The following is a 24,168-nucleotide window of genomic DNA, read 5'->3' as shown; positions in this document are numbered from 1 at the left end:
GCGGGCGGTGTCTGAGCATGATGTTCGGTGTCACACTGTGACCCAAATCTCTGACCAGTCAAATCACTGTGCTCGATCAGATGTCTCTCTCTCTCTCACACACACACACATACACACACACACAAAGGGGGGGACTAATTTTGTTTCTGAGAGTTCAGCTTTAATGTCACCACCTGACTCATCTTTTATCAGCACAGTTGTGATGCTGTTAAAGCCTGTTTGTGTGTCTCTTTTGTGTTAAAGCTGACTCACTCACGCTAACGTCTCATTAGCAAGGTTGAGATGACAGACAAAAGGGACAGTTTTCTATTTCCAAACTGGATGATGTCACTTTATTTCAATAAGCAACACTGACGCTACATACAAGTGGCAAAATACATTATCAATCTGGTGTTTATTTACAGTAAGTGCAAAATACAACACGTTAGAAATAAACTCAAAGTAACAAATTAATTATCGTCTTACAAAAAAAATGACCTTAATCATCAACAGTCTACAACCGGCAATGTCAGCACTTAGGGATCGACAGATGACACATTTGGCAGGTATGAGAGCAAAAGAGCTGTGAGAAGAAAGGACAGAAAAGTCTACTATTAATGTCTCAGTTCAAAAACACAGAAATGAACATCACATCCTTCTGTCAGTTTCCACCAGTTGAGCTCTACCCTCCAACGTTCATGCCACACAGACATGAGACTCTCTGCGACTGGAAACGTCACTTCATTACATGTGCTGACAACCTGAGCTCACCCACTTAGTCTAGTTCAGACTTCAACATATGGATGACAGTGCAGAAATGTTGCACCTCTCACGTTGACCACGCTGGCTGTGCCAAGGGCAGATGTGAACGCACTGAGGACAGGGTGAGAATCATCCAACGTCTGGCCCTTTAGAGGCAGGCTTGCCTGCAGCCCATGTCCACATTTTCTGCGCTCCAGTTTGCCTCTTGTTCACCTGCTCACACGTTTAGCAGAGAATTAAAAACTGAACATCCTTCAGGCTCTTACAGCACAGAGAGATCATGGCAGGACTTAGATTTGAGCCAGAACGCTACACTGGGATTGTTCTTTGCCACCACCTTGTCGATGAAGCGTTTGGCCTTCATTGGGAGGCTCTCGCGGCGCGTGCTACAGCTTATGTGCCTGCGACGCTTGTTGGCCTCCTTGGAGTCTCGTCGTAGACGCAGCTGTCGCACTATGCCGTGAAAAGCCTCCCAGACGTTGTGCTGCATGGCGGCTGAGGTTTCGATAAACTTGCAGTCAAACACAGCCGCACAGGCACGACCCTCTGAAACAGAAAGTCAAAGGTCAGCACTCACATGAACAATGAACTCACAGTGAATAGTGTTCATCACACTCAGTCTCCTCACCGCTGGCTGACACCTCTCTGCATCGCACCAGGTCGCATTTGTTTCCCACCAGGATGATTGGTGTGTGCTGGGCAGGACGGAAGCGGCGCAGGGTTATCCGGAGCTCCGAGGCTCGCAGGAACGAGGCCCGGTCAGTCACAGAGTACAGCAACAGGTAGGCGTCACCTGTCTGCATGTAGCGCTCCTGAGCCCATTCGTTGTCAGTCTGCAAAAAGACAAACACACACAATTATTATCAAAATAGTGGACTGACAGTACAGTGTGCAGATGTGTGTCCTCTTCTGATTCAGGTCAATGCGTCTTTTCTCATCTCACCTCTGAACTCCATGTGTCGAGCAGAGTTAGAGTTGCAGGCTCTCCATCCACTTCAATTTCCCTTTCACACACTTCATCTGAAATCATACACACAAGAAAACTTGAGTAAAATCAGACTTACATTTTATTGACAGCAATGAATTGGATCAATCATAGCTTCAAAACAATTAATAAATTATTCAAACAAATTATGAAGCGTTTGGTGCTCAACACTGAGACTATAGCGCCCTTTCAGATTTTACAGCATTTCTATCTATCCAGGTTATGCTCTTATGTTAATACGTTTAATTACAATATATTTAATTTATTTATAGGGATTTGTATGTTTTTGTCAGTGTTCATCTAAACTGTTCTACAAAAACAAGTCAGGTCTGTTTGACAAAAACAACATGACAATAAGTGTCACATGGTTTCCATCTTTGTCTCACCTTCACACAGCTCGCAGTCATCACTGTCCATGCTGTCCGCTGCCCCGGCGAAGATGCTGGCGAAGGACGTCTTCCCGACCCCACTGGCCCCTAACAGCACCACCCGGTACGGGCTCCCGGATTCCGCCGGATCCCCGACGGAGTCGGTGGAGATGACCGAGTCTGAGGACGACCAGCTCCCGCGGCTTCCGTCCGACTCCCCGGCGGAGCTGGTGCAGGACTTGGAGCGGGATATGCAGGCGGGAACCCGGGTGAGGAAGCTGTCCGTGATCAGGTGGCTGCCGGGGTCGCAGATGCTCCACCGGTGGAGCTCGGTCTGCAGGCGGAGGCTGTGCCGGCGCACGCTGGACAGCATGGTGCCCGCGAAGAAACGAGGAGGATCAGGATTCACCGACAGCGGTGGGATTAAACCGTTTCGCAAGGTGCTGCTTTAGCCTCTGTTATCAGAGGAAAAACACCGCAAAGAGAAAGTGAAACGAGCAGATTTCTTCCCGAAAAGTCCCTTTTTTTCCGCTCCTCACATAAATGTCCTCTGAGACTCACTTCAGACAGGAGCGCAGAAACTCTGAAGTTCGTCTCACCCGCCGGTGAATGCCTGCACCCTCAACACCGCTGATGGAAACAGATCAGAGTTATTCAGAGTTCAGATGTAAAGACGCGAATCCCGCATTAAAACCTAACTTTCACTCGCTTGTTAAATCCCGGAGCGACAGTCGGAGCTGGTGTCCTCTTGATGCGATGCTGCCGTCTGTCTCAGTAATCTTCATCTGAGAGTGTCTCTAATGCTCTGATGGGGTTTCCCTGCATGTGGTTTATATTAAGAGGTGGAGGGAAGCGGGGGGGTCACAGTGGAGCATGAATGTTTACACTGATGTGATGGGTGTTCACTGCTCTGACTCATGACGCTCGGATTATATTTACAGTAAAATAATTCAAATTTAGAATAAACACTTAGATCAGTTTGCAGAGGTTACACTGAATTATGAGGTTTTCTGGACGTTAATAGGTTGCCTGTTATATTGAAGAGACTGGGCTGGATACTGGTGCTGGAAAGTAACTTGAAGTACATTTACTCTCTTCTTAACAATGAAACAAAACGCACCATGGCCTCATTCACTTCACTCAGGCAGAGGGTAGAAGATAGTGTTTATATAACGAGTTAACCACATAGTTTTTCTTGGGATGAAGAGCTTTTAATCACTTTTTGAGTGGAGTGACACGCTGCATTTCCACTGGAAGAAATAACGGTGTACTGTTTGTAGCATTAAAAGTATGATTTTATCCAAGTTGGAGGTAAAAAAAAAAAGGCCTTCAGACCTTTTCACTTTTGTAGATGCCAAGTTCAAATAGCTGTGCAATGAGTATTCTTCCACTATCTTCTAAAATTGGCAGATTAAACTTATCTGGGACACTTTAAATAGATTTAGGTGTGAATTTGTCATACAATAGTATCAAAAACTTTATGTTGACTTGATTCTAGAAGTGATATGACAGTTTCCTTTTCTAAAAACGGCCACACTGCCTTCTGGATGTGGTTTCTATGACTCTGCAGTGTCTCGTGAAGCCATGCAGTCTGGCCATAGTTGTAAGGTTAATAACAACTCCATCACCATCATCAATACAGTGTACTAAAACTGAATCGGTCTGAACGAATGTCCTTCAGAAAGACAGATGGAAAGAGCGAGAAAAGGTCATCACATGATGTCTCTGCTGTTCTCTGGACTGAAAAGGCAGTTTTCAGTGTGAGTGGAAATCATGTCATCTGTAAAGGCCGTCTTATGTCAAATGGAACTTTTTCTTTGGACATATTCAAAATTCAATGTGATTTCTTTCCCTGCAGATGACTCATGATGATAAACTCAGTGAACTGTTTGACATGAACAGCAAGCGTCTCACACAGACAGCAAGTGTTATGGAAACATTCCAGTATCGGGACATAACATGAAGATGTTTTAACGTCACTCCTTTCACTTCCACCTCCTCTTCCTGTTCTTCTTTTTTCGTATCTTGTTTTAATGCTGTTTTAACATTGTTATTTTCATTCTGTCACTGAGTTTTGTTTCTTTTGGAAAGTCCTTTGTGCTCTATTGATCTAAAATTCATCATTATCATTAATCTTTCTTTTTTTTTCTAATTTCATTAATCATCGCTGCCTGAACACCAACAACACGAATAGCTGCCCACCATTTTCTGACTAATCTAGACAGAACTTCACATCCTGATAAGAATGATTCAAAGTTAGAGTCGAGTTTGCCTGAATCATTTACTACTTGTTACTTATTACCTGTTACTGGTCATATTAAGCGGAGTCATTAATGAGGCTGATCACATCTACTGCGAGCGACTTCTACAAAAATGTTGAATACTTCAGGTCATGTAATGGTCCACTTTACCTTGACAATGCAGAATTGCATTTGAAGACAAAATGCTAGCATAGAAAAAAGTAGCATTAGCCAGTATTTAGCTGGTGTTTGACTCACATACAGGTAGACTCCCGTTCATCGTTTTAACCTTGGCTTCCCATTCATTATTACCCAACCCCGTCAACACTTTCGAGCTAGCAAGAGCATCAACTTTAGCAGCTGAAGCAAACATGCTAACCAATTCAACATCGTTAAACTTCTTAAAACAAGTTGTGAAGAAAGCAAAAAACTCCAAATATTATTTGGAGCTTGTGATGTCATCCAAGCTGCACATGCTACCATGTGAGGTGGCTTTGGGGTGCGTTCACAGCGTCCCCACAACATAACCAAGAGCAGCCTATTCAAAATACTACTATTGAACATGACCCTGAACATAACTTAAGCTCATGACAGATAGTCTTGTACTTCATTCTCAGCTAAAGGAAAATAGGAGACCGTTGAAATTATTTTTCAGGACATTTGACTTTTCCACGTGTTTTTCATGACTGGAAAATTAGTCAACGGTTTTCAAGGTTTTCCAGGACAGGTGGGAATCTCCATCTGATTCCCATCTGGTCAGATCTGCACAAATCTGCAACAGAGGCTATTAGAGGCTGAGTTAGTTTGCATGTGAATGATTCAATAAATGTTGGCACAGTTCTATGCAGAGGCAGTGATCCAAACCTCTGCTGCTGCTGCCTGTCCAATGTGACAGATGATTAACAGACATGCTAGATTAGCATGTCTCATTCACAAATCCTATTCTGAACACATACAGCTGCGATATATCACATATAAAGAAGCAGTACCTGGCAGTTTGCTTCAATGCATTTAACTCTCCCTTGCTTGGATTAATCATTTGTGATTGAGCGAGGATGAAAGCCACAACCTCCAGGAGCAAGGCGAAAACACAGCAGACAGTTTCTTCTCTCGCTGGCAATAATGGAATGAGTGTCAGACAGACATAGTCAAGGTTAATGATCCCAAGTGTGGCTCAAAACTGATAACTAAGCTTTACATTCAACAAATATAAACACGCCCTAGGTACATTGTTTATGGGACGTAATTGACTGGGAGTGAAAACGATATCTTGCAGGTGTGATATTCATCCAACCTTCTGTACTGTCTTTTCAGTGAGAATATTTAAACCTAGCGTCCTACCAGGAGTGACTGAATAAAAGCTTTAGGAAGAGGTTTAGCATGTTAGCCTGAGCTCTTCTGCCAGCAGCATCAGCTCATTGTTAGTGGGCTGGAAACCACCAGTTTTGTGAATGATCCATCTCACAACAAACACAAACGTGCAGAGAGACGGTGCATCACCTCACGTACACCCTCAACTTGTAAACATCAGATCATTTGCCAAAGCACTTTGTGTGTTTGAGAGAAAGAGCGGCTGAGAGCAGGGAGTGTAATGACAGTGACTGTGGGATTAGGCTGTTTTTTCGGCTGTTGTTTTTCAGGACTTCTGTATTGGGTTGTGGCCTCATCCGCGGGACCTGCTGCTGTGTATTACAGCTCTGATCTGATCTGCCTGACAGATGATTGGGCGACACTAAATCCTCGTTAAGTGCTGGAGCAGGACCAGAGTCGGGATGAGGGGGTGGGCTGTGCTCGGGCTGGCTGCAGATTGGCAGGGACATGGTGATGGCTGTAGATGGTGGCTGAGCGTGAAGTGACCTCTTTCTGTCTAGCTTCCTTTCACTTCATGTAAAACTGTCTCCTAAGGTCAGTCAGACAGTTGAGATACGGCCAGAAGAGCCTACGTACAAGACAAACAAACAAACAAACAAACAAACGTGTGCCATCTAAAAAGAAGAACATGGAGCTCTTTACTCTGACGATACCTTTGATGCAAACCTCTCTGCTCTGCTTGGTTGTGGCGACTTCAAAGGTTTCTAAAAAATGTTTAACAATGAAACCAAATTACTGCCAATTCACAGACAAGTGGGGCAGCAGACAGAGCAGCTCACCAAGCAGTGAATAAATCTATAGCTCTCGTATATAACAGACTTCTATGGGATCAGGTGGGTCTCAATAATAATTCACAACTAGTTTGCAAATGCAGGTTCAACAATCTGGATATAAATGTAACAATATCCAAATGTTTTTTACGAAAACTGCAAATACATGTATTTTTTAACATTTATGTACAGTGATAAATATTTTTGTGTGCGTTGAAAAACATTTTTGTGGACAAAGTCATTTATATACAGCGTTAATCCCGAAATATATTTGTGAATTCATGTGTGCGTTCATTATTACTTCTCACAGTTTCCAGTGTGTTTGAAAACAAGTCACTCAGAGAGAGAGAGACCACATCAGATCTTTAATATCAGGCCAGGAACGAGAATTCAATCAATAATCTACACTCCAACCAAACAGGACACAGTCCATTCAACAGTTGAAAAGTCTCTTGGATGCACTGCAATTCAAGATGCTCCGTTTTGACTGGAGTTTTAAAGAGAGTGACATTGAATGCCAGATGACAGGTGAAGGCTGTTGTGGGCTGACGAGAAGAACATGATTATGTTTTGGCCTCAAGGTTTTAGCTGCTGTAACTTTGTAATCATTTGGTTCCAATGTGGGCCATGGAGGTAATTACACAGTCAGGGCATTGAGGGGCTATTATAACAGCTCAATGGCGGAGACCACTGCAGAGCAAGGTCAAGGAGGACAAATCCAAGAGAACCAATAGATGGCTCTAAATGTATCTGCTGTTCATGTACTTGATGTTTATTTACTTTATTCAGCATCATTCTGTAGTTACTGAACATTTCAGACAACAGACTGCAACAGACTGCACTTAATGATGGCTTATCAACTGAAAACAGGCCAGGCAGATGTCTTTTCTCAATGATGCCATTTTCACTAACAACACTAGCACCTACCCCTGCACGGCCTCATCTGCATGGAACTCCTTTGTGTTGAGCTCAATGCGCTGGGCGTGAAATTACGAAGGAAAGTGAAAAATGTGCCTCTAAGTCAGTTTTAAAAAGAAATGGAGGAACAAGACTTTTAAATAAATTTGGTCAAGATTTTCTGGTTTCTCTGCCTTCTACCTCTAAACGTCTAAATGCTCTATAAAGACAGCAGCAAGGAGGAGAGCATGAATAACAAATAGTGATGTAAAATATCATAGGTAGGGCAATCAGTATGCAATATGACTACATACTGTACATCATGTGATGACAGAAAAATGTCTGTGGTTTCATATTATTCTCAATTGTTTGTTTCATTATGCTGTTTTATGGCACTATTTCGTGTCATGTGGACAACACTTTGCGTTCTTCCACACAGCACCACTGCAGGCAGGACATTTTCATGAAGGCAACACAAAAACACATGGAGGAAAGTCAGCATGACACAGCAGGACATAAAGGGGCGACTTCTGTCGTGTGGACGTGGTCTGGCTTTGAAAAGTCTGACGTACAGCTTATATTTATTTTGTTTGCAGCTATAGTTGAAATATGTTTATTCACCCTTTCATACATTCATATTTTAGATGTGATTATATATATAATTTAAAATTTGCACAAAGGCTCTAAATAAAAGAACAAGTATGAATTTCCAAGAGCCAAATGCCAAATTTCATCATCTAAGGGCGAAAAATGTGGCGTGAGGGTGAGGACTAATGAAATACTAAGTACCTTTTGTTTGTCAAGTATATAATGTAAAATTTCATGAGAAAAAGGCCTTTCAATGTGGCCATTTTATTCATTGACTGAATTATAGAAAATGTGCTATGTTGTGATGTGTATCGTTATCTGGACATGAAATGATCTGCATTGAGAGGTGAGATTTTGGTTATATCGCACAGCCCTAAATACAGGATGCAGACATGAAGTCCATAAAGGATCCAGTCTGGCGGCATCAACTTTGGAGATTACATTTTGAAACCCTACAAAGTACAAAAACAACAGATCTACTCAGGCTAGTGAGGCACAGACTGCCTCTACTTCACTGATGCACAAGTATCTTAATATCTCTTAAGTCATGTCCAGCTTGAATGGCCGTGATTTTAGCGCTGATGAATGAAATATGAGAATCGTGACCTCAGTGAGGGTTAATACCAGAGAATTGGTCATCCACTGCAGTACATTCAGATCTTCCACAGAGATCCTGGGATCACATGGAATAAATAAAACAACTGTATCTCTGCCTCACCCCTCCAGCGGTTGAAAGTCATTCACAGGATCCATCGCCAGGTCTTTGAGCTATCGGGCCGGAACGCATTGGCTTAAAAGAGGGATTGGCAGTGCAGCCAGCAACGGCTGGTAAGAGCTTTACACAGACAGACAAATTCCCCTCATGTACCCACCAGCACATGGCCTCAGAGACTGTTAGAGAAGTGATTCGGATCAATGTCCTGCTTGGACGAGTGACAATCCTCTGACACGTGTCCAATACCAATACCAAAGAGCTGCGACACAACATGTGATTGCTCTGAAAAAACAAACAGTGTCTTACATTGCCAAAGCCAGGCCAGGCCTGGAGTAGGTTGCTTGGGTGACAGTTGCTATGCCACCACTGGTCTGAGCCTCGCACCAGTCTGTTTTCTTGTCTGGACTTAAGGACTTTGTGATGTAGTACAGACACAATCCCTTTCAAACGTGCTGGTGCCAAGGTTCTCGTGATGGCATCTGCAAGGTGGATTGCAATCAAATTTGGTGAACACATTCATTTGCCTCTCAAACTGTGGTTATATTTTCATTTTTAATCCAGCTCCATCATCAGGATTATTCTTTTTTTTTTTTTTAATTTAGGATTAGTTGATTATTCAATTAGTCAATTGATATAAAATGATTACAATTACAATGGTACAAAATGAATCAGCACCTATTTTGATAAACCATTACTTCTTTAGGTAATTTTACTTAAAGAATGGATTTAGTTTCTTATTTGTGAATACGTTTTGGTTTTAACACAAGTACACAGAAATTATTATCTGTTTGGTCAGACCAAAAAAAAGGGCATGATTAAAAAGTCACCTTGGGCTCTGGAAAGTAGAGAATAGCATTTTTTTTCAGACATTATATAAAAAAATATAGGTTGACTGAGAAGATAATCTGTAGATTAATCAAAAAGAGAAGTCCCAGTGAGCATGTCAGTTCAAGGCCTCACAGAGCTGTGATGAGCCTCTCGAGGGTCCACTGAATACATAAGAAATATAACATGTAAGGTTAAATGGACGTATTTCTATAGTGCTTTTCTAGCCTTACTGACTACTTTATGTGCTTTTCCACCACGAGTCAGTATTCACCCATCCACATGTGTCATGAGCAATAACCATTCACACACACACACACACACACACACACACACACACACACACACACACACACACACACACACACACACACACACACACACACACACACACACACACACACACACACACACACACACACACACACACACACACACACACACCCCAATGGCACAGCATCGGGAGCAATTAGGGGTTCAATATCGCCCAAGGATAATTTGACATGTGGACTGCATCGAACCAGGCTTCGACCCACCAAGTGGATGAGCGGTCTACCTCCTGAGCCACAGCCACGCCATGCCACACCATACCACAGCACCTCCAGGTCCACATGAAGCTGAAGACTTTGCATTCTGGTGTCAGAAACTGGCACTAATAATTTAAATTCACACTGTGGCCACAGAGAAACAGGAGGTGCCTGCATAATCACCACGCTGCCTCCAACATGCCACACACAGAACTACATCTGTCATGTGTATAAAGAGAAAGCTTGACATCCCAGAGACCCACTTATTATACAACAAAGTTGCTTAACAATCACGCAGTGCTGATTATCCGATAAATAATAATTACCGTTTATGTAAAGATGTACTGTACTGGAGCTCAGTCAATTTGACAGACCCAAGCACAAATCATGTGAATTCAGGGTGCACGCGCACACACTGAGAGACACGACTACATAACTCCCACGCAGCAGCTTTGTGTTGAAGAGCATGAACAGGCCAGTTTTATCCAAAGTAACAGACTGAACAGAACAGAGTATGGCACACATCAGAAAGCCCAGACGGTTTACAAGGTCACTACCTCAGATGCAAAGTTTACAGCACAAAACTTCAGACTAAAGGCGTGTTTTCCTTTATTCTCCTATCAGAAGACTCAGCTCTGGCTGGTAGCTTCACTGTGCAGACAGCCATAAAGTACATTATTTTCTATGGCCTCTCGTAGTACTCACTATTTCTATACCATGCAGGCTCTGTGTTGCCTCAACATGTCTCAGAACAACATAAACCCTCAAATGGACAGACGTACATCTCTTGCACACTTATCTACAGTATGTGGATATAACTTGCCACAAACACACTCTTCAGTCAATAACCGATGATCAAATCCTAAAAAGCTTGTTTGTGACACACGTTCGTTTTGAATTTCATTTATTTCATGAAGTTTTACAGTAAATCTTTTTGTATAAATAAAGAAGATGTTCAAGCAAACAGAATCTCACAGACAATCAGTTAAAACTGTTGGAAAATGTTTTGCTGTTGTTGGCAGCAACTGTTGAGTGTTTTAGTCATATGTTGTTGACAAGCTGCAGACAAAACCCAGAGAGCCTGAAGACAAACATGTAGAAGAAATATATGTGTGTGTGAGTCGTTTGTTTACTGAGCTGAGTGAGAGATGGTGGTCTGGAAGGCGAAGGTGATGTGGTTTCGTGCGTGATCAAGGTAGGGGTCTGAGAAGGTGTGTGCGTCACCAGAGAAATGTCTCCACTGCATCAGCTCGGACATGCTGAGATGCTTCTGTGCCGCCGCTGCGCCCCCGCGGTCACCTTTGCGGCCGAGCTGGCACGGCCTATCAGATACCTGCTCCTCCTCCTCTGGCACGGCTGAGAATGAAGAAAACAGAGTGTTTGTGAGCGTCCGTGAACTCAAATACTGGCCTCAGTGTGCATGGGGCGCCGCCAGTGTGCCTACCCTGGACTGAACCGTCCATGCTGCAGCTGCAGTCCAGCAGGTCGTGTGTTAGACAGGGTGTGTCCGTCAGGCTGAAGAGATCTCGCAGTTCACTCATGGAGAAGCTGGTGTGCTCCGCTCGTTTGCCCAGGTCAACCACTGTCCCAGAAAGCCCCTGTTTGGACACCTGTCTTTGGAATATACGCTCCTCAATAGTGCCTAGGAGGAAGTGACCGCACACACACACCCAGACGGACATAACACTCGACGTCAGTGTGGCTCATTGAATGATGAACATTCTGCCTCATTGTGTGTGTTTGTAATCTGACCTGCAGTGAGGAGACGATAGATGTGCACAGTCTTCTTCTGTCCATCTCTCCATACTCGAGCCATGGCCTAGAAGACGAAACGTTGCAGTAGAGAATGACACACATGTTCACAGCACCATCTGGTGGATATGCAGGTCACATATATATATTTATATGGACTTCTTTCCCAGTATCAACGATGTGCCATGTTACACTGCCTCAGTTCACAAAGGACTCTGGGAATTTTCTTCTACCAGTATGTTTGGAGACTGCATTGAGGGTACTTTTCCACCTGTCTTTCTGTTCATTTGGTCCAGACAAAAGAGAAAAAATCTGCTTGCTCATTTGAACCAACCAGACAGGTTAAGTGTGAAAGAATATGTGTGTGTGAAGACACCAAAAACAAAGCTGCTTTACCTGAATGTCATTGGCAGGGTTCCAGTCAATATCATACAGCACCAGGTGGGAAGCACCCACCAGATTAAGCCCCACCCCACCCGCTTTGGAGCTCAGCAGAAACAGGAAGTTCTGAGAGTAGGCGCTGTTAAAACTGTCGACCAGCCGCTGCCTCTGGCTGGTGGGGGTATGTCCATCGAGTCGGCAGAAGGTGTAGCCCATGTGTACACATAGGTCCTGGAGCAGGTCAAGGGTCTTGGTATAGTTGGAGACCACGACCACCCTGCAGGGACACATGTACTTTGTCAGTATATATGGACAAAAATGCACATATATACACTCAAACACCTGACACACACACCTGTCTGAAGGGCTGAGTTGCCTGATGGCGGTTAGCAGGTCCGACAGAACCAGGAGTTTTCCAGACTCAGCAGTGCTGAATCCACCTGAAGAGTAGGATTCTGGGAAGAGCTCTGCCAGGCCCTCGTATAAAGAGCTCTCCTCTGAACCACAGGCTGTTCTTTCCTAAAACACATTACAGCACTCACAGTTAGCCAAATGTCCACACATAAATACAAACAGACTACTCTGACCACAGAACTGATGCTCATACTTAACCTTTACAGTGGAGTGAAGGAGACCAGGGTGGTTACAGAGCTTCTTCAGGGCAGTGATGCAGGCCAGGTGTGTGTGAGTCTGGGTGGAGCTCTGAAGGCAGGCTCTGAAGACTCTGTGGCAGAGGAGATGCATGTACAGCTCTCGCTGGAGAGGGGATGGGTCGCAGAACAACGTCCACTCGAGACGTGGAGGCAGGTAGCGGTTGATGATCTCCTGCGTCCGTCTCAGGATGAACATGCCAGTCAGACGAGAGAGCTCTGCTGCTCGCTCTTCCCCCAGAACTCTCTCCTCCTGTTGGCAGATATGAGATCAGGTTTAATGGGAGATTAAGTTGTCCATATATGTCGAGTGGTTACATAGAAAGGAGGAGGCAAGCGGGACAGAGGTAGCATTACCTCTGCACAGGAGGGCTGTCTGGAGCGTAGAATGGGCTCCTCGTACACTTTTCTATAAGCAGTGGATGACCCGAGAATCCCCGGGTTAACAAACTCTATAATGGCATAGAACTCCTGCAGGTCATTCTGCACTGGGGTGCCTTCAAAACACAAAGACAATGCTTTATAAAACCATTACAAGCTGTTGTTGTCAGAGATTTCCGTCTCTTTCAGCCTAAGTGTGCACCTGTTAGTATGACTCTGCGATCACAGCTCAGGCTGCTGAGGGCTGAGGACGTTTTGATGCTGCTGTTCTTTAATCTGTGGCCCTCATCACAAATTACAAGACCAAACTCCACCTTCTGTACCTGAAGACACCAGAAAATACTATAAATAAAAACAAGATGATGATACAGATGTATTTGTAACATGTACCGTAGACAGGGAGACACAAGGTGAACATACCAGCTCCAGGCAGCGCAGCAGCATTTCATAACTGATCACAAGAACGCTGTGCAGAGGGGACAGCACAAACTGCTCTATCCTGTGGTCCTATGCACAAGTCAACAAATACTGGATATTAATGATTTAACACATGCTAGATTACAGGAAAGGAGTGAGTCTGACAAAAAATGTATCAGGCCAGGAAATACATCAGATTTTAATAAAATAAATAAAAATCTAAAGCAAATTGGAAGAAAAAAGAAGAACAAAAGAAAAGCACAGAAGGACAAAAAGCATTTTAAGAAAAGGCATGTTTAAAATAGAGATTGAGATAATGATAAGGAGCATTTCTCTAACTCCATAGCAAGTTCATTGCAATGAGCTGACTTGTTATATCATATGCTATATAAATACAATTACCTTGTCTTACTGCATGATAAGTTGAAACTTAAACCTCTGATCGAATAGAATTTCCCTACTTATGCATGCTGCCATCAGGCTGCTTGAGCTCCTTGTAAATCCAGAAGAATTTCCCCTCCTCTCCTCACCTGATCCACAGTGAAAACGCTGATCCTCTCACGGCCCAGCCACTTGTTAAACTCTGCACCCCAGTTCTGCACCAGGCTGCCAGGGGTGACCACAAGGACACGTTTAGCAACTGGCTTCCCACCGTACGGTCCTTGTTTAAGCAACGTCCAGGACAGCGCCACGCTCTGGAGGGTCTTCCCCAGACCCATCTCATCAGCTAGGATGGCCCCATAGCGACCCGCAGCTCTGAAGCACAGACAATAAAACACGTCGATATGATCCATTAAGAGTCCTAAATATAGCAAGAAATTCATCTCTTTACACAGCATTTGACAAGAGGCGTTACAGGAGCCGCTCCACTACCTCATCCCCATGACACACTCATAGAGAAAGAGCAGGCCGTCTCTCTGGTGGGGTCGCAGGTGAGTGGTCAGGTAAGGGTCAACAACAACATCAACCACAGGAAGCCCCGACTTGTTATTAGACCACTGGTGGTTAGAAGAGGGACGAGGCATTACCAGTGCACCTGCAAAAATGTCACAAAGAAAAATTTTGATTGAGAATCTGTGTTATTTTTCATCAGAAGAAACTGTCTAACAAACACATTATACCAATTATACCAAGAACATTTCAGAACACATTTACAGGCAGAGCCACTGATTTGTTATCACTGAGAGTTACTTCTGCTCCATTGAATGTTTCTGATTTAATCTCCATACCAGGAGCCAGTGGGTCATGGCGAGGTCTGCAGGTCTGTTCCTCCTCTCGTGTGGATCCTGGCTGATCCGCTCTCCCCAGCAGTGTTGGAGGGCAGAAAGGTTTGGACGCCAAGCGGCGAGAGGGAGGCTGTGCCAACTTTGTGTGAGGCTCCTCTTTCTCAACCTGGACCTCTTGGAAACATCGACCCCTGGCAAAGTCCTCAGCAGAAATGACCCCCATCACCTCCACCTCCTTCCCCCCAATCATGAGGGTCTCTCCCTCAGACAGCGAAGCCAGCTGAGACACCTTGTAGCCACTTCCTACACACAAACATGCAATGCAGAAGCTATTAGATAAAAATAGCTCCACTGTTGCCCACTGTGACAAAACCACAGACATTTGGCAGTCAAATCTGCAGGTCCTCTCAGCTCTATAGCGCATTTTACAGTCTTTCATCACATAATTTTGTTTTAATAGCCCACAACTTTGCGGATTACTCTTCCATAGTTTTTGCCGGCCACGACAGGCAGCTGTTTCAGACGCACAAAAAAATGTAATTACAATTTTTAAAAATTATAAAAATAATTTTAAAAATAATAATAAAAAAAAACAAAAACAAAAAAGCACTGTTGAGTAAACAGACTGTAATGATGCAAATTTTGCTCTGTGGCCGTTTGATGAGTTTGAACATGTTCGCTATATCTACTTAAAGGTTATATGTCAATGTTGCAATATGTGTACCATTTATAATGATGTGTAATATGGTGTTCACAGCTTGTGTCTGCTGCACCGAAGTGGCAAAAAAACAGTTGTTGCAGGCTTAAGACAAATATTAACTACTACTGTGCATTACAAAATACCCTGTATTATGAATAGTGTGACACAGTGAATACCTTCAGTTCCTTAAGTCCTTAAAGAACAACTTGACTGCAGCTGACACCCCCGTCTGAATATGTGACTGCTGTAGCAGTTAACAAGTGTACTAAGGTGAAGTCATTAAAGCCAAACATTACCGCTGGGTGACATGACATGACAGCACAGTTCAGATCAGAGGAGGCGCAGTCTTGATACTTCAGTACTTGATGTTTCCTCCCAGAAGATTTGGTATTAAATAACAATTTAAAGCTACTTAAGTTTCAGACTTGCTGCCACAGGCAGTCACGCTGCTCCTTCTGCCATCAGACTTAAACATGACAATAAGTAAAAAATAAAACGTATGCTGGGCTGTCTCTGTCTCACCCCTGCCAATGTCTTTGCCCTCCATATCTTTCAGGGTGGCTGTGCGTCCTCTTGTAACAAGGACTGCATCGCCCTCCCAGCGTTTGTGTTTCTTCTTGCTGGCCTTACACCACATCACGCTGAAGTAACGCACTCCATCCTGACTGCAGCCAGAGTCTGAGCCTGTAGCTCCAGAGACACAGGCTGACTCCACTGAAGGCTGAGGGGTTGGAGGAGACCCAGGAGTCAGCCGAGGATAACCATTCGCTCCTAAAACACAAACACATACAACACAGTGAAACCAACAGGCATATCTTAGACACAACCCACCAGCAGAGGTCACTGCTGCACCAGGTCTACACATCATAGGAGACCTTCATACCTGGAATGATGGTCCACCCCTTCATGCATCCACGTGCCTGAAAACTTGTGCTTCTTGTGTCATGTTTGAATTGAAAGTGCAAGGAAGCTTGATCGTCATGTGTTCCTTAGATATGCACATACAGACCACCAAGGTGTCTGTTCGGCATGTAATAAACACAAGACCAGCAAAATATCAACCTTATTTTTTTTATAGAAATACGTGACCATAGGGACAAAACCGAGAAAGAAACGGACAACACTCATCTACCAACATCACAGTACAATCAATGCTGTAGTCACACAGAGTACATTAAATAACAATAACATCACAAAACCATTCCACGTCTCCCTTCTTTTGATCACATAACTGGCCATAAATTCGGCAACCAGAGAGACTTGAACATGTTGGACTCACTTCCATCTGAATTCAGCAACTCTCAGAACAGGATTGTCCATCATTGGCATCGCGTGTTAAGGCCTTTAATAACTTGTGCTTCAACTCTGGGCGTCTGAACATTTCTCTGTTCTACAAAAAAAAGTTGGTTAGGAGTGCTTCGTTCTCATCTCTTTCATTTCTTAACATAACTGGAAGAAAAGGCAACACTAATCTGGTTACCTGAAAGTGCTACAAGGAAATGCTTTAGTTTATCGCATCTGATTTTGACCGATGTCAGATCAAGTGGAAATTTTCTTGATAAAAAATGAACAGAGCGATAAACAATCCCCCGATATGATCTGTGGCAGACTCTCACACTCACGACTCTCCAGTATCTCATTAGAGTAAATGCTATTAGAATGTTTTTTTTCTAACAATCCTGAATAATAAAGATCATTAACACTGCTGAAATTCCCATGGATACATATTGATACAGATCTACTGTAAGCAGGAAAAGCACCAGGACATCATGGTACAAGTCACTTAATACTACTAATATTCCCTTCCAAAACCTTTCACATTTATTTGATCTATTTTGGCCAGTCACAGTGTTTGTAATCTGATCATTTACAGTACAAGTTTTGTTGCTGCTTCTGTCAATACGTGAGAAAACGACGACAGATTTTAACACTGACGAGCACAGACAAAGACTGATGGCAACACAAGTCAGCCTTATCCTGCAGTACGCAAACAGGCTTTCAGGGTCTGTACGAGGCACTATGTTTCCAAAAAAAATTCAAGTTCTGAAACGGCTCTCAAACATAGAACTGATGAGTACAATTACTCCACACTTTAAACTCCTCAGAGCCTCTATCTAACACAGATGTGCGTGTTTGTGCTTGTTATAGAGGAATTGGCAGTCCGTGTCTCAGTCGAGCAGCCCTTAGCTTCTCCACTTTGATCTTGGCTCTCAGAAGTTCCTCCTCCAGTTCCTGTTTCCTCTTCAGGCCCTCTCTCTTCTCCTCCAAGTAGAGGGCCACTTTCCTGTGATTGGCCAACACCAACTCGTGCTCCTCTTTGGCCAGGTGCAGCGGGCGAAACCTGTCGGGCTCATGGTGAGTGTAGATGTCGTTGGGGTAAAGGTCATGGCGTAAGGGCAGCGGGGAGGTGGAGAGGGGGATGTTAACAGAAGATGGGGTGGGAGACAGGGATGCTTCGTAATCGTGGACGCTACCCAAATCCTGCTCCCCCTCCTGCTCCTGGCCTCCATCCAGCCCTGGCCCTGTGTGCGTGGAGAGGCTGGGGAGATCTGGCGGCGGTTTGACATCTTCTTCAGGGTCCAGCTGGACCACCTCATGGGGGATACTTGGAACAGCTGCTGAGTAATCCTGGAGTCCAGCCAGAGAGGAGCTGCTGCCAGGATGTTCGATGGGAGAGTTGTGCTTGCTGTATATTAATCTAAAAATGGAATGATGGGCAAAAATAAGTAAGACTAAAGAGCTTAAACAGCTTTTATTGAGTGTCTACATCTTGTTTATGTGAGGTGTGCAGAGGCTTCTTTTGATAATGCACACTAAATAAATCAATCAAAGGATCAGTTGACTAAAGTACAACTGATTGAGCAAAGTACAAACAGCAAACCTCTGCTGGTTACAGCCTCAGAGATGCCACGATTCTCTAACTGCTGCTGCTTGTCACAGTGAGTGAATAATTTCAAAGCATAAATTTTGAGGTCTGTCTTTTCCCACTAAATTTACACATAATCATGCAGTGGCCTATAGCTGCACTGACAAAAAAAACATCATTTTGGGGTCCAATTTTGTCATCGGTACTCCTCTTGTTTTTGTTTTTAACACATATGATGATCACCTGAAACCAACAGATAAATCAGGATTGACAGTCGAGTGTTTTGAACGTGCACGAACAAAAGCGTAAACAGTGGCAGGGCATACTGTATTTTCCTGTAAAGCCTGACGATGTACAGACAGTGTGTAATCTGATTGGGTTTTGGAACTGAGTTCAGCCCCTCCCTTCTGTCCTCCTGAGGAATCAGTATCATGACTACATTCTAATGATGCATGTCTGAACTCGCTAAACTCTCACCTGACTGTTGTGTCATCCCCTCAGGTCTGTACTGAAATGTGTGTCTGTGCTCGTGGGTGTAGGTCACACTGTACCTGCGCAGTGCCTGGTCCTTTTCGTGGATGGGCACGTGGTGAAACAGGTGAGGGATCATCTCCATAATTCTCCTGGTTGGCTCAGAGATGCTCGCTCTGTACTCTGGCTGGGCGTGTCTCCGCTGCATCACTTCCTGCTTGGCTGACTCCTTCAGCCTTTTGTAGAGGGTCCTGAGGCCCTGAGCGGTGCGATGGGGTCTGTCCCCTCCCAAGGCATTATACTGCTCAGCCACAGTGTCCCAGCACTTGTTCTTGTCCACGATGACCGCGTGCTTGTTGGTGTGCTCCTCCAGGATGCGGATGTGAGGGCGGACCAGCTTCAACAGGTCCAGCTTCTCGGAGAGGGTGAAGTTGGACGAGCGGGCTTTTCCCACCATACTGGACAGAAACACAGAGCTGGACGCCATCTTATAGCATAGCGGACTCACGCAGACTAAGTCAGGCCTATGGCTGTCACCCTTCAGTAACCACACTTACGGCTCCTTACTCTTCCCACCTGTCTTTTTTTTGTCGCGCTCTTGGCTTCTCTTGGTCCACGGTGATAAAGCTAACACTGGTCTAACCCCCACACATCTCCCATTCCCCTTCTCTTCTTCTTTAAATCAAACATAAGCTCTGTCTAACACATGCATGGATTCACACACTACTCCTTGGTTCCCTCTCAGCTACGTTGCACAACAAAAACAGGCTGTGCTGCACACAATAAGAATCAGGCTTAACTAGGCCAGCCTCGTTTAGGCCCCCGCCTACCGCGGAGGGCTTTGGATGAATTCCTCCCAGCTTAGGCTGACGTAGCTAAGCCGCTTAAACCCAGCCCGACCTACTTACAGCTTGGTCTCTCTAAACCCCAAACCAAGCACAGCACAGAGCACAGCAGAGCCACACTGCCTCTCCATTACAACATGAGGACGGCAGCAGAGGCTCTGTGCCCTGCACAAATGCACAAAACAGTGTCTGAACAGTTCATTACACAGGTTATTGAGGTCAAGGGTCCAATTTTTTCCAAAAGTCTGTGACGCTTTGAAATAGCGCTGGCTTAACTAACTAAGTGGGGGAGGGGTCTATGAGCGCGCCGCGCATGCCCGCACAAGCAGAGCCTTTATACCCCTTTGATTCATTCTTCGGTGAATGCATAAAATAAGTTAACCATGCATCAGGAATACTGGCTGGTTCACAGGATTAAAACACGTGTCCGGGACGCGTGTGGACACCGCGCCGGGCCAAACGCAGAGAGCGTGTGAGCTGCGTGTTCTCGGGGAGGAAGACGGAGGCACTAGTTGCTCCTGCGGGAGGAGGCAGCGGTGGCTCACTGATCCCGAGCACAGTCCTAATCTGCCCGGCGCTGCCGCTGCACTACCCCGCTAATTTGCATAATGCTGGACCTGCTGTCACTCAGCCTCAGCCCGCCTGGTTTAACATCCTGCCTCTCCAGCGCGCGCACGCGCGCGTGTGTATTATTAGCCACACAGTCGGGACAGCCTGGCGCGGTGAAATGAGAAAGCGCTGTCGCTTTTCATCACCATTGGCAGCATAGCACGGTTGTTTGGGCAGAAATTAATTTAAAAAAAAAACAAAAACGTACGATTCACCGGACATGTAACTCTTATCCTGAAGTACCTCCACGCCGCCTCAGTGACCGTGCGCTCAGATCTAGCGAAAACAGCATGGAGCCGTTTTGTTGACGGTGACAGTAATGTTTCATGATGAGTCTCAGTGTGAGTGAGAATAAAAACAACACGTGAGGAGTACTGGGCAGAGGTTTGTGTTCAAAGCTCACAGCCTGTCTCCCCCCTGCCTCTAAAAAAGGCAACTGGATCAACAACCAGGAGGTCTGGCTTCAGAAATTCAGCCCCTCTGATGGTCAGATACTGTATGTTTGATGGTGCTTGACATCTGAACAGGAGATGCAGGCAGAGGATTCAGCCACGTGTTTCCCTCATTCCTCCCGGATAAGTTGACATTTTCCATCAGTAAACTGTCATTCAGGGGGTTGTAAACTGATGCACATGTAGACTATTTGTGAAACCAGTTCTCATAAATATGCATCTGTTTCTCGACACGGAGCGCAGTGATGTGGTCCACACACTGTTTTTATAGTTTTCATTTTGTATGGCAGATGATGCCAGATAATGCAAGTGATAGTGAAGTCAGTACTACAAGGTGTACTACATCAGGGTCCCCATTCAAGATGGATATCATTTTTTTAAGCAATTATTATAGCATGGATTATTACTGTAAGTTGGTGAAAGACAAAGATGTACAAACAAAGAGATACAGTGTGAGTCAAATGTTTTAATTACCTTGTATTATATTGAATATTTTGGTATTTCTTGCAGTGCACATTAATTGTAAATAACCTAAAAAATAGAAAGTAATAAACAGATATAAATGAATATATATGTAAATATTCTATATCAGTCAATTGAAAAACATTACATTATACATAGATCCAATTGGAAAATTCACCTGTAAAACACCTGTAGGAGCAAACATACTACAGGTGATGCTTTTTAAACATACAGGCTTAAATGGTTGATCTTCCCAGCCCACCAGTGTTAAAGTGTGTCTCATTAAGACCCCAGAACCTGCAAGTTAAAATCTTCTTGAGTACAAAAGTCTCTGGTGGACACTCAGTAGTCATCACGGGAGGGAAATGACAGCATATGACAGAGGACTTTCAAGCTCTTCTTATGGACTAAAAAACTCTTTACATTGTCCACACGCTGAGATCTGTCAGACAGTCAATGATCATTCCAGCATCTGGATGACTGTCTGAGTATCAATATGGTATCAATGTAAGCTATAACTAGTATGCATTCCCCTCACTGTCACACACGGTACTTCATATAACCATACCTGTCACAATCGCAGCACTGCCATGGCAGGCATTGTACATTCTGGCACACAGAAATGTACGTAATGATCACGTCATGGGTATTTTGGTTATATATACCACTGTTCAAAAGTTTGGAATCATCTGTGATATTGCTGTTTTTCTTTTCTCCTTCAATAAAGGCTATTTTAACATAGATACAACAGTATATTCATTAATCACCAAATGTATTATTTACATTTGAAATAGTTTTGGCCCCAAACCTCCAAACAGTCAATGTCCCCACAGTGTTACATGGCAGGAGAATGCTATTCCTTTTTTTTTTTTAATTTGTTGTCCTGTCCAGAAAAGCAGAGGTGACCCCAGATCATTACTGAACCCCAACAGTGTATTTTGGCTCTAAGCATTTAAACTAACATTTGTCAGTCCACTCCTAATAGTCTTAACTTAGACTTACCTTCTATTTCTGCACTGAAAAAGGAACCTGTTGCTATTTACATCTGCAGATGACTGCTGATTTCTTATATTCTGATTTAACTGCTGCTCAGAGATACATTTCTCTCTTTCTGCCCTTTCAATTATCAGTCAGTCCATGTACAAAACATTGCTTTGTTTGCAAACCCTTCGTACAAAATAACAGCTATATGTAAAGAGGACTATGTGCAACCTAGAAGTATGACTGACAAAAATACAGAGTAGTCCACTCAGCCATTTGGCTGTACTAAATCAAGCTTTTCTGTCAGGTATTTTATATTTATCCTCTCCTTCAGGCGGGTATTTGTAATCAAACTATGATAAACAAACACGCTGGATTAAAACTGATATGTTTGCATCCAGCCCCTATATCAATCCACGTGATTATTCTTGCCCATACCAGGCGCTCAGCCACAAAATCTTTGTGTCTTACCTGCTGGTCTGTTGTCCTCTGTGCACTCCTCTGAGTTCGTGATAGGGTCTTCTGTCTCTGACTCATTTTCCTTACTTTCCATTGCACCGAGAACACGAGCCAGTGCCCTTGACAAGGCTGGAGCAGGTTGGGCGGCTTTGGGCTGCACATCATACTCTGTTTTACTCAGAGCTGGTGCTGCTAGACTTCTCTGGACCTGCAGGATGAGAGGAAGAGAAATAATTTGATTAAATGTTTAAAACAATGACAGTCAAAAGAAAACTACGGGATATTACTGTATATGAAATGCTGTGAATAATTTACCTTTTCCAGTACATTGCCCAAACCAAGTTTAGGGATAAGGGGCTTGGATTCAGCCACAGGACATGAACTCGATGCACCAGGAGGCACAAACCGAGGCTTTTTCACTGCATTACCCAACAGCTGGCTGGGAGCTGCTGATCGCCGCATCCTGTCGATCTCCTAAAGACAGAGACATGAATATAAACACAACAGCAGTTAATGACGTGCTACGTGCAATTAACTCAATATAACACAAGTTCTACCCATTTCATATCTCTATGTTACCTAAATGAAGACAGCACTTTGGCTCTGGTAGCTTATGATGGACATTCAAGATTTTATTAACACACTCAGTAAACGTTGGGACAAGGAAAAGACATCTCTGAAACCTCTGACCTGCTGCAGGTTAGCAAGCTACCTGCTTTCCTCGCTAGCCACAAACAGGCGCTAACGTCGCTGAACCCGGTTTAAACTGGACACCAGTGACAACGTGTCATACGTACCGGGACGAGCTAAAAGGTCAGGGAAAACATGTCAGAGGACAAAATGTCGCTCAAAATGTCCACAGAAAATATCTTGTGTTTTCCTCCTCCTGCTTTCGGTTCAATTTCTCCCGCCTCTTCTTCTTCTTTGGCGTTTTACGGCAGCTGGTATCCATGGTGTTGCATTACTGCCACCTTCCGGTTACATTCTCCGTCTTTATTCATTTTCAAGGCAGGTACTACAGCATCCAAAACGGAATAACCATTTCCTTCATTGCACATTTCCTGCATTGATGTATTTTTAAAATTGTTGTCCGCCCGCCCTATTTTCTGTAACTGTGTCATCATTTCTTGTATGTTTTGTATACATTTCCTGCATGGTATGAGAATATGTTCGACAGTCCCAGCCTCATGACACTGATTGTGAAGGCCTGTTGGATGTTTTAATATGACGAAAAGTCTACTGTAAAGGCTGCTGTGCCCAATTCTCAGCCTGCTTAATACGACTTGCTCTCTCTACTTCTTAATAAACCCACTCTGTTTTGGATTGAATGTAAATGTCTCAGACTTGATGCTCGTGGGCCAACACTGAATCACTACATATGAATATATTACTGCAGTTCACCTGTTCACTCCATTCTAAAAATAATCAGAATAGCGTACAATTAGACATTCAAACAGTCTGTTCTCTTGCTAAAGCCCACTTGGTAACT

At 44.0% G+C, this 24,168-nt stretch overlaps 3 protein-coding genes across 3 annotated transcripts; all 3 read right to left on the bottom strand.

Moving 5' to 3' along the window:
- Positions 1-312: 312 nt before the first annotated feature.
- Positions 313-2,901, bottom strand: gem (GTP binding protein overexpressed in skeletal muscle). Its single transcript, XM_070966525.1, has 4 exons — positions 2,113-2,901; positions 1,685-1,761; positions 1,370-1,574; positions 313-1,287 (listed from the first exon to the last, which is right to left on the bottom strand). The coding sequence occupies exons 1-4, from the start codon at positions 2,465-2,467 to the stop codon at positions 1,004-1,006; spliced, it is 921 nt and encodes a 306-aa protein (XP_070822626.1). The 5' UTR covers positions 2,468-2,901; the 3' UTR covers positions 313-1,003.
- Positions 2,902-10,934: 8,033 nt separating this feature from the next.
- On the bottom strand, positions 10,935-23,586 carry rad54b (RAD54 homolog B). Its single transcript, XM_070967394.1, has 16 exons — positions 23,477-23,586; positions 22,995-23,153; positions 22,692-22,887; positions 16,057-16,305; positions 14,838-15,137; positions 14,482-14,644; positions 14,139-14,364; positions 13,612-13,698; positions 13,394-13,514; positions 13,168-13,307; positions 12,773-13,063; positions 12,516-12,679; positions 12,176-12,437; positions 11,780-11,846; positions 11,472-11,669; positions 10,935-11,383 (listed from the first exon to the last, which is right to left on the bottom strand). Exons 2-16 carry the CDS (start codon positions 23,139-23,141, stop codon positions 11,157-11,159), a joined length of 2,838 nt encoding a protein of 945 aa, XP_070823495.1. The 5' UTR covers positions 23,142-23,153; positions 23,477-23,586; the 3' UTR covers positions 10,935-11,156.
- On the bottom strand, positions 16,609-19,771 carry LOC139334487 (fibrinogen silencer-binding protein). The gene is made up of 2 exons (XM_070967395.1): positions 18,952-19,771; positions 16,609-18,232 (listed from the first exon to the last, which is right to left on the bottom strand). The coding sequence occupies exons 1-2, from the start codon at positions 19,356-19,358 to the stop codon at positions 17,677-17,679; spliced, it is 963 nt and encodes a 320-aa protein (XP_070823496.1). The 5' UTR covers positions 19,359-19,771; the 3' UTR covers positions 16,609-17,676.
- Positions 23,587-24,168: the final 582 nt, after the last annotated feature.

Source organism: Chaetodon trifascialis, chromosome 7 (genome assembly GCF_039877785.1).
Source record: "Chaetodon trifascialis isolate fChaTrf1 chromosome 7, fChaTrf1.hap1, whole genome shotgun sequence".
Classification (NCBI taxonomy): domain Eukaryota; kingdom Metazoa; phylum Chordata; class Actinopteri; order Chaetodontiformes; family Chaetodontidae; genus Chaetodon; species Chaetodon trifascialis.
The sequence above is the reverse complement of the archived record's forward strand: the minus strand, read 5'-3'. Positions and strand labels throughout refer to the sequence as shown.

Excerpts from the sequence above, each read along its gene's own strand:
- LOC139334487 (XM_070967395.1), bottom strand. The coding sequence starts at position 19,358 with ATGGCGTCCAGCTCTGTGTTTCTGTCCAGTATGGTGGGAAAAGCCCGC. Across the intron at positions 18,233-18,951 it reads AAGGACCAGGCACTGCGCAG|ATTAATATACAGCAAGCACA; the intron begins GTACAGTGTGAC and ends TTCCATTTTTAG.
- gem (XM_070966525.1), bottom strand. The coding sequence starts at position 2,467 with ATGCTGTCCAGCGTGCGCCGGCACAGCCTCCGCCTGCAGACCGAGCTC. Across the intron at positions 1,762-2,112 it reads TGACTGCGAGCTGTGTGAAG|ATGAAGTGTGTGAAAGGGAA; the intron begins GTGAGACAAAGA and ends GTATGATTTCAG. Across the intron at positions 1,288-1,369 it reads CAGAGAGGTGTCAGCCAGCG|AGGGTCGTGCCTGTGCGGCT; the intron begins GTGAGGAGACTG and ends TTTCTGTTTCAG.
- rad54b (XM_070967394.1), bottom strand. The coding sequence starts at position 23,141 with ATGCGGCGATCAGCAGCTCCCAGCCAGCTGTTGGGTAATGCAGTGAAA. Across the intron at positions 16,306-22,691 it reads AGAGGACAACAGACCAGCAG|GAGCGAATGGTTATCCTCGG; the intron begins GTAAGACACAAA and ends TTTGTGTTTTAG. Across the intron at positions 11,670-11,779 it reads CTATCGTCTCCTCACTGCAG|GCACTATTGAGGAGCGTATA; the intron begins GTCAGATTACAA and ends ACTTCCTCCTAG.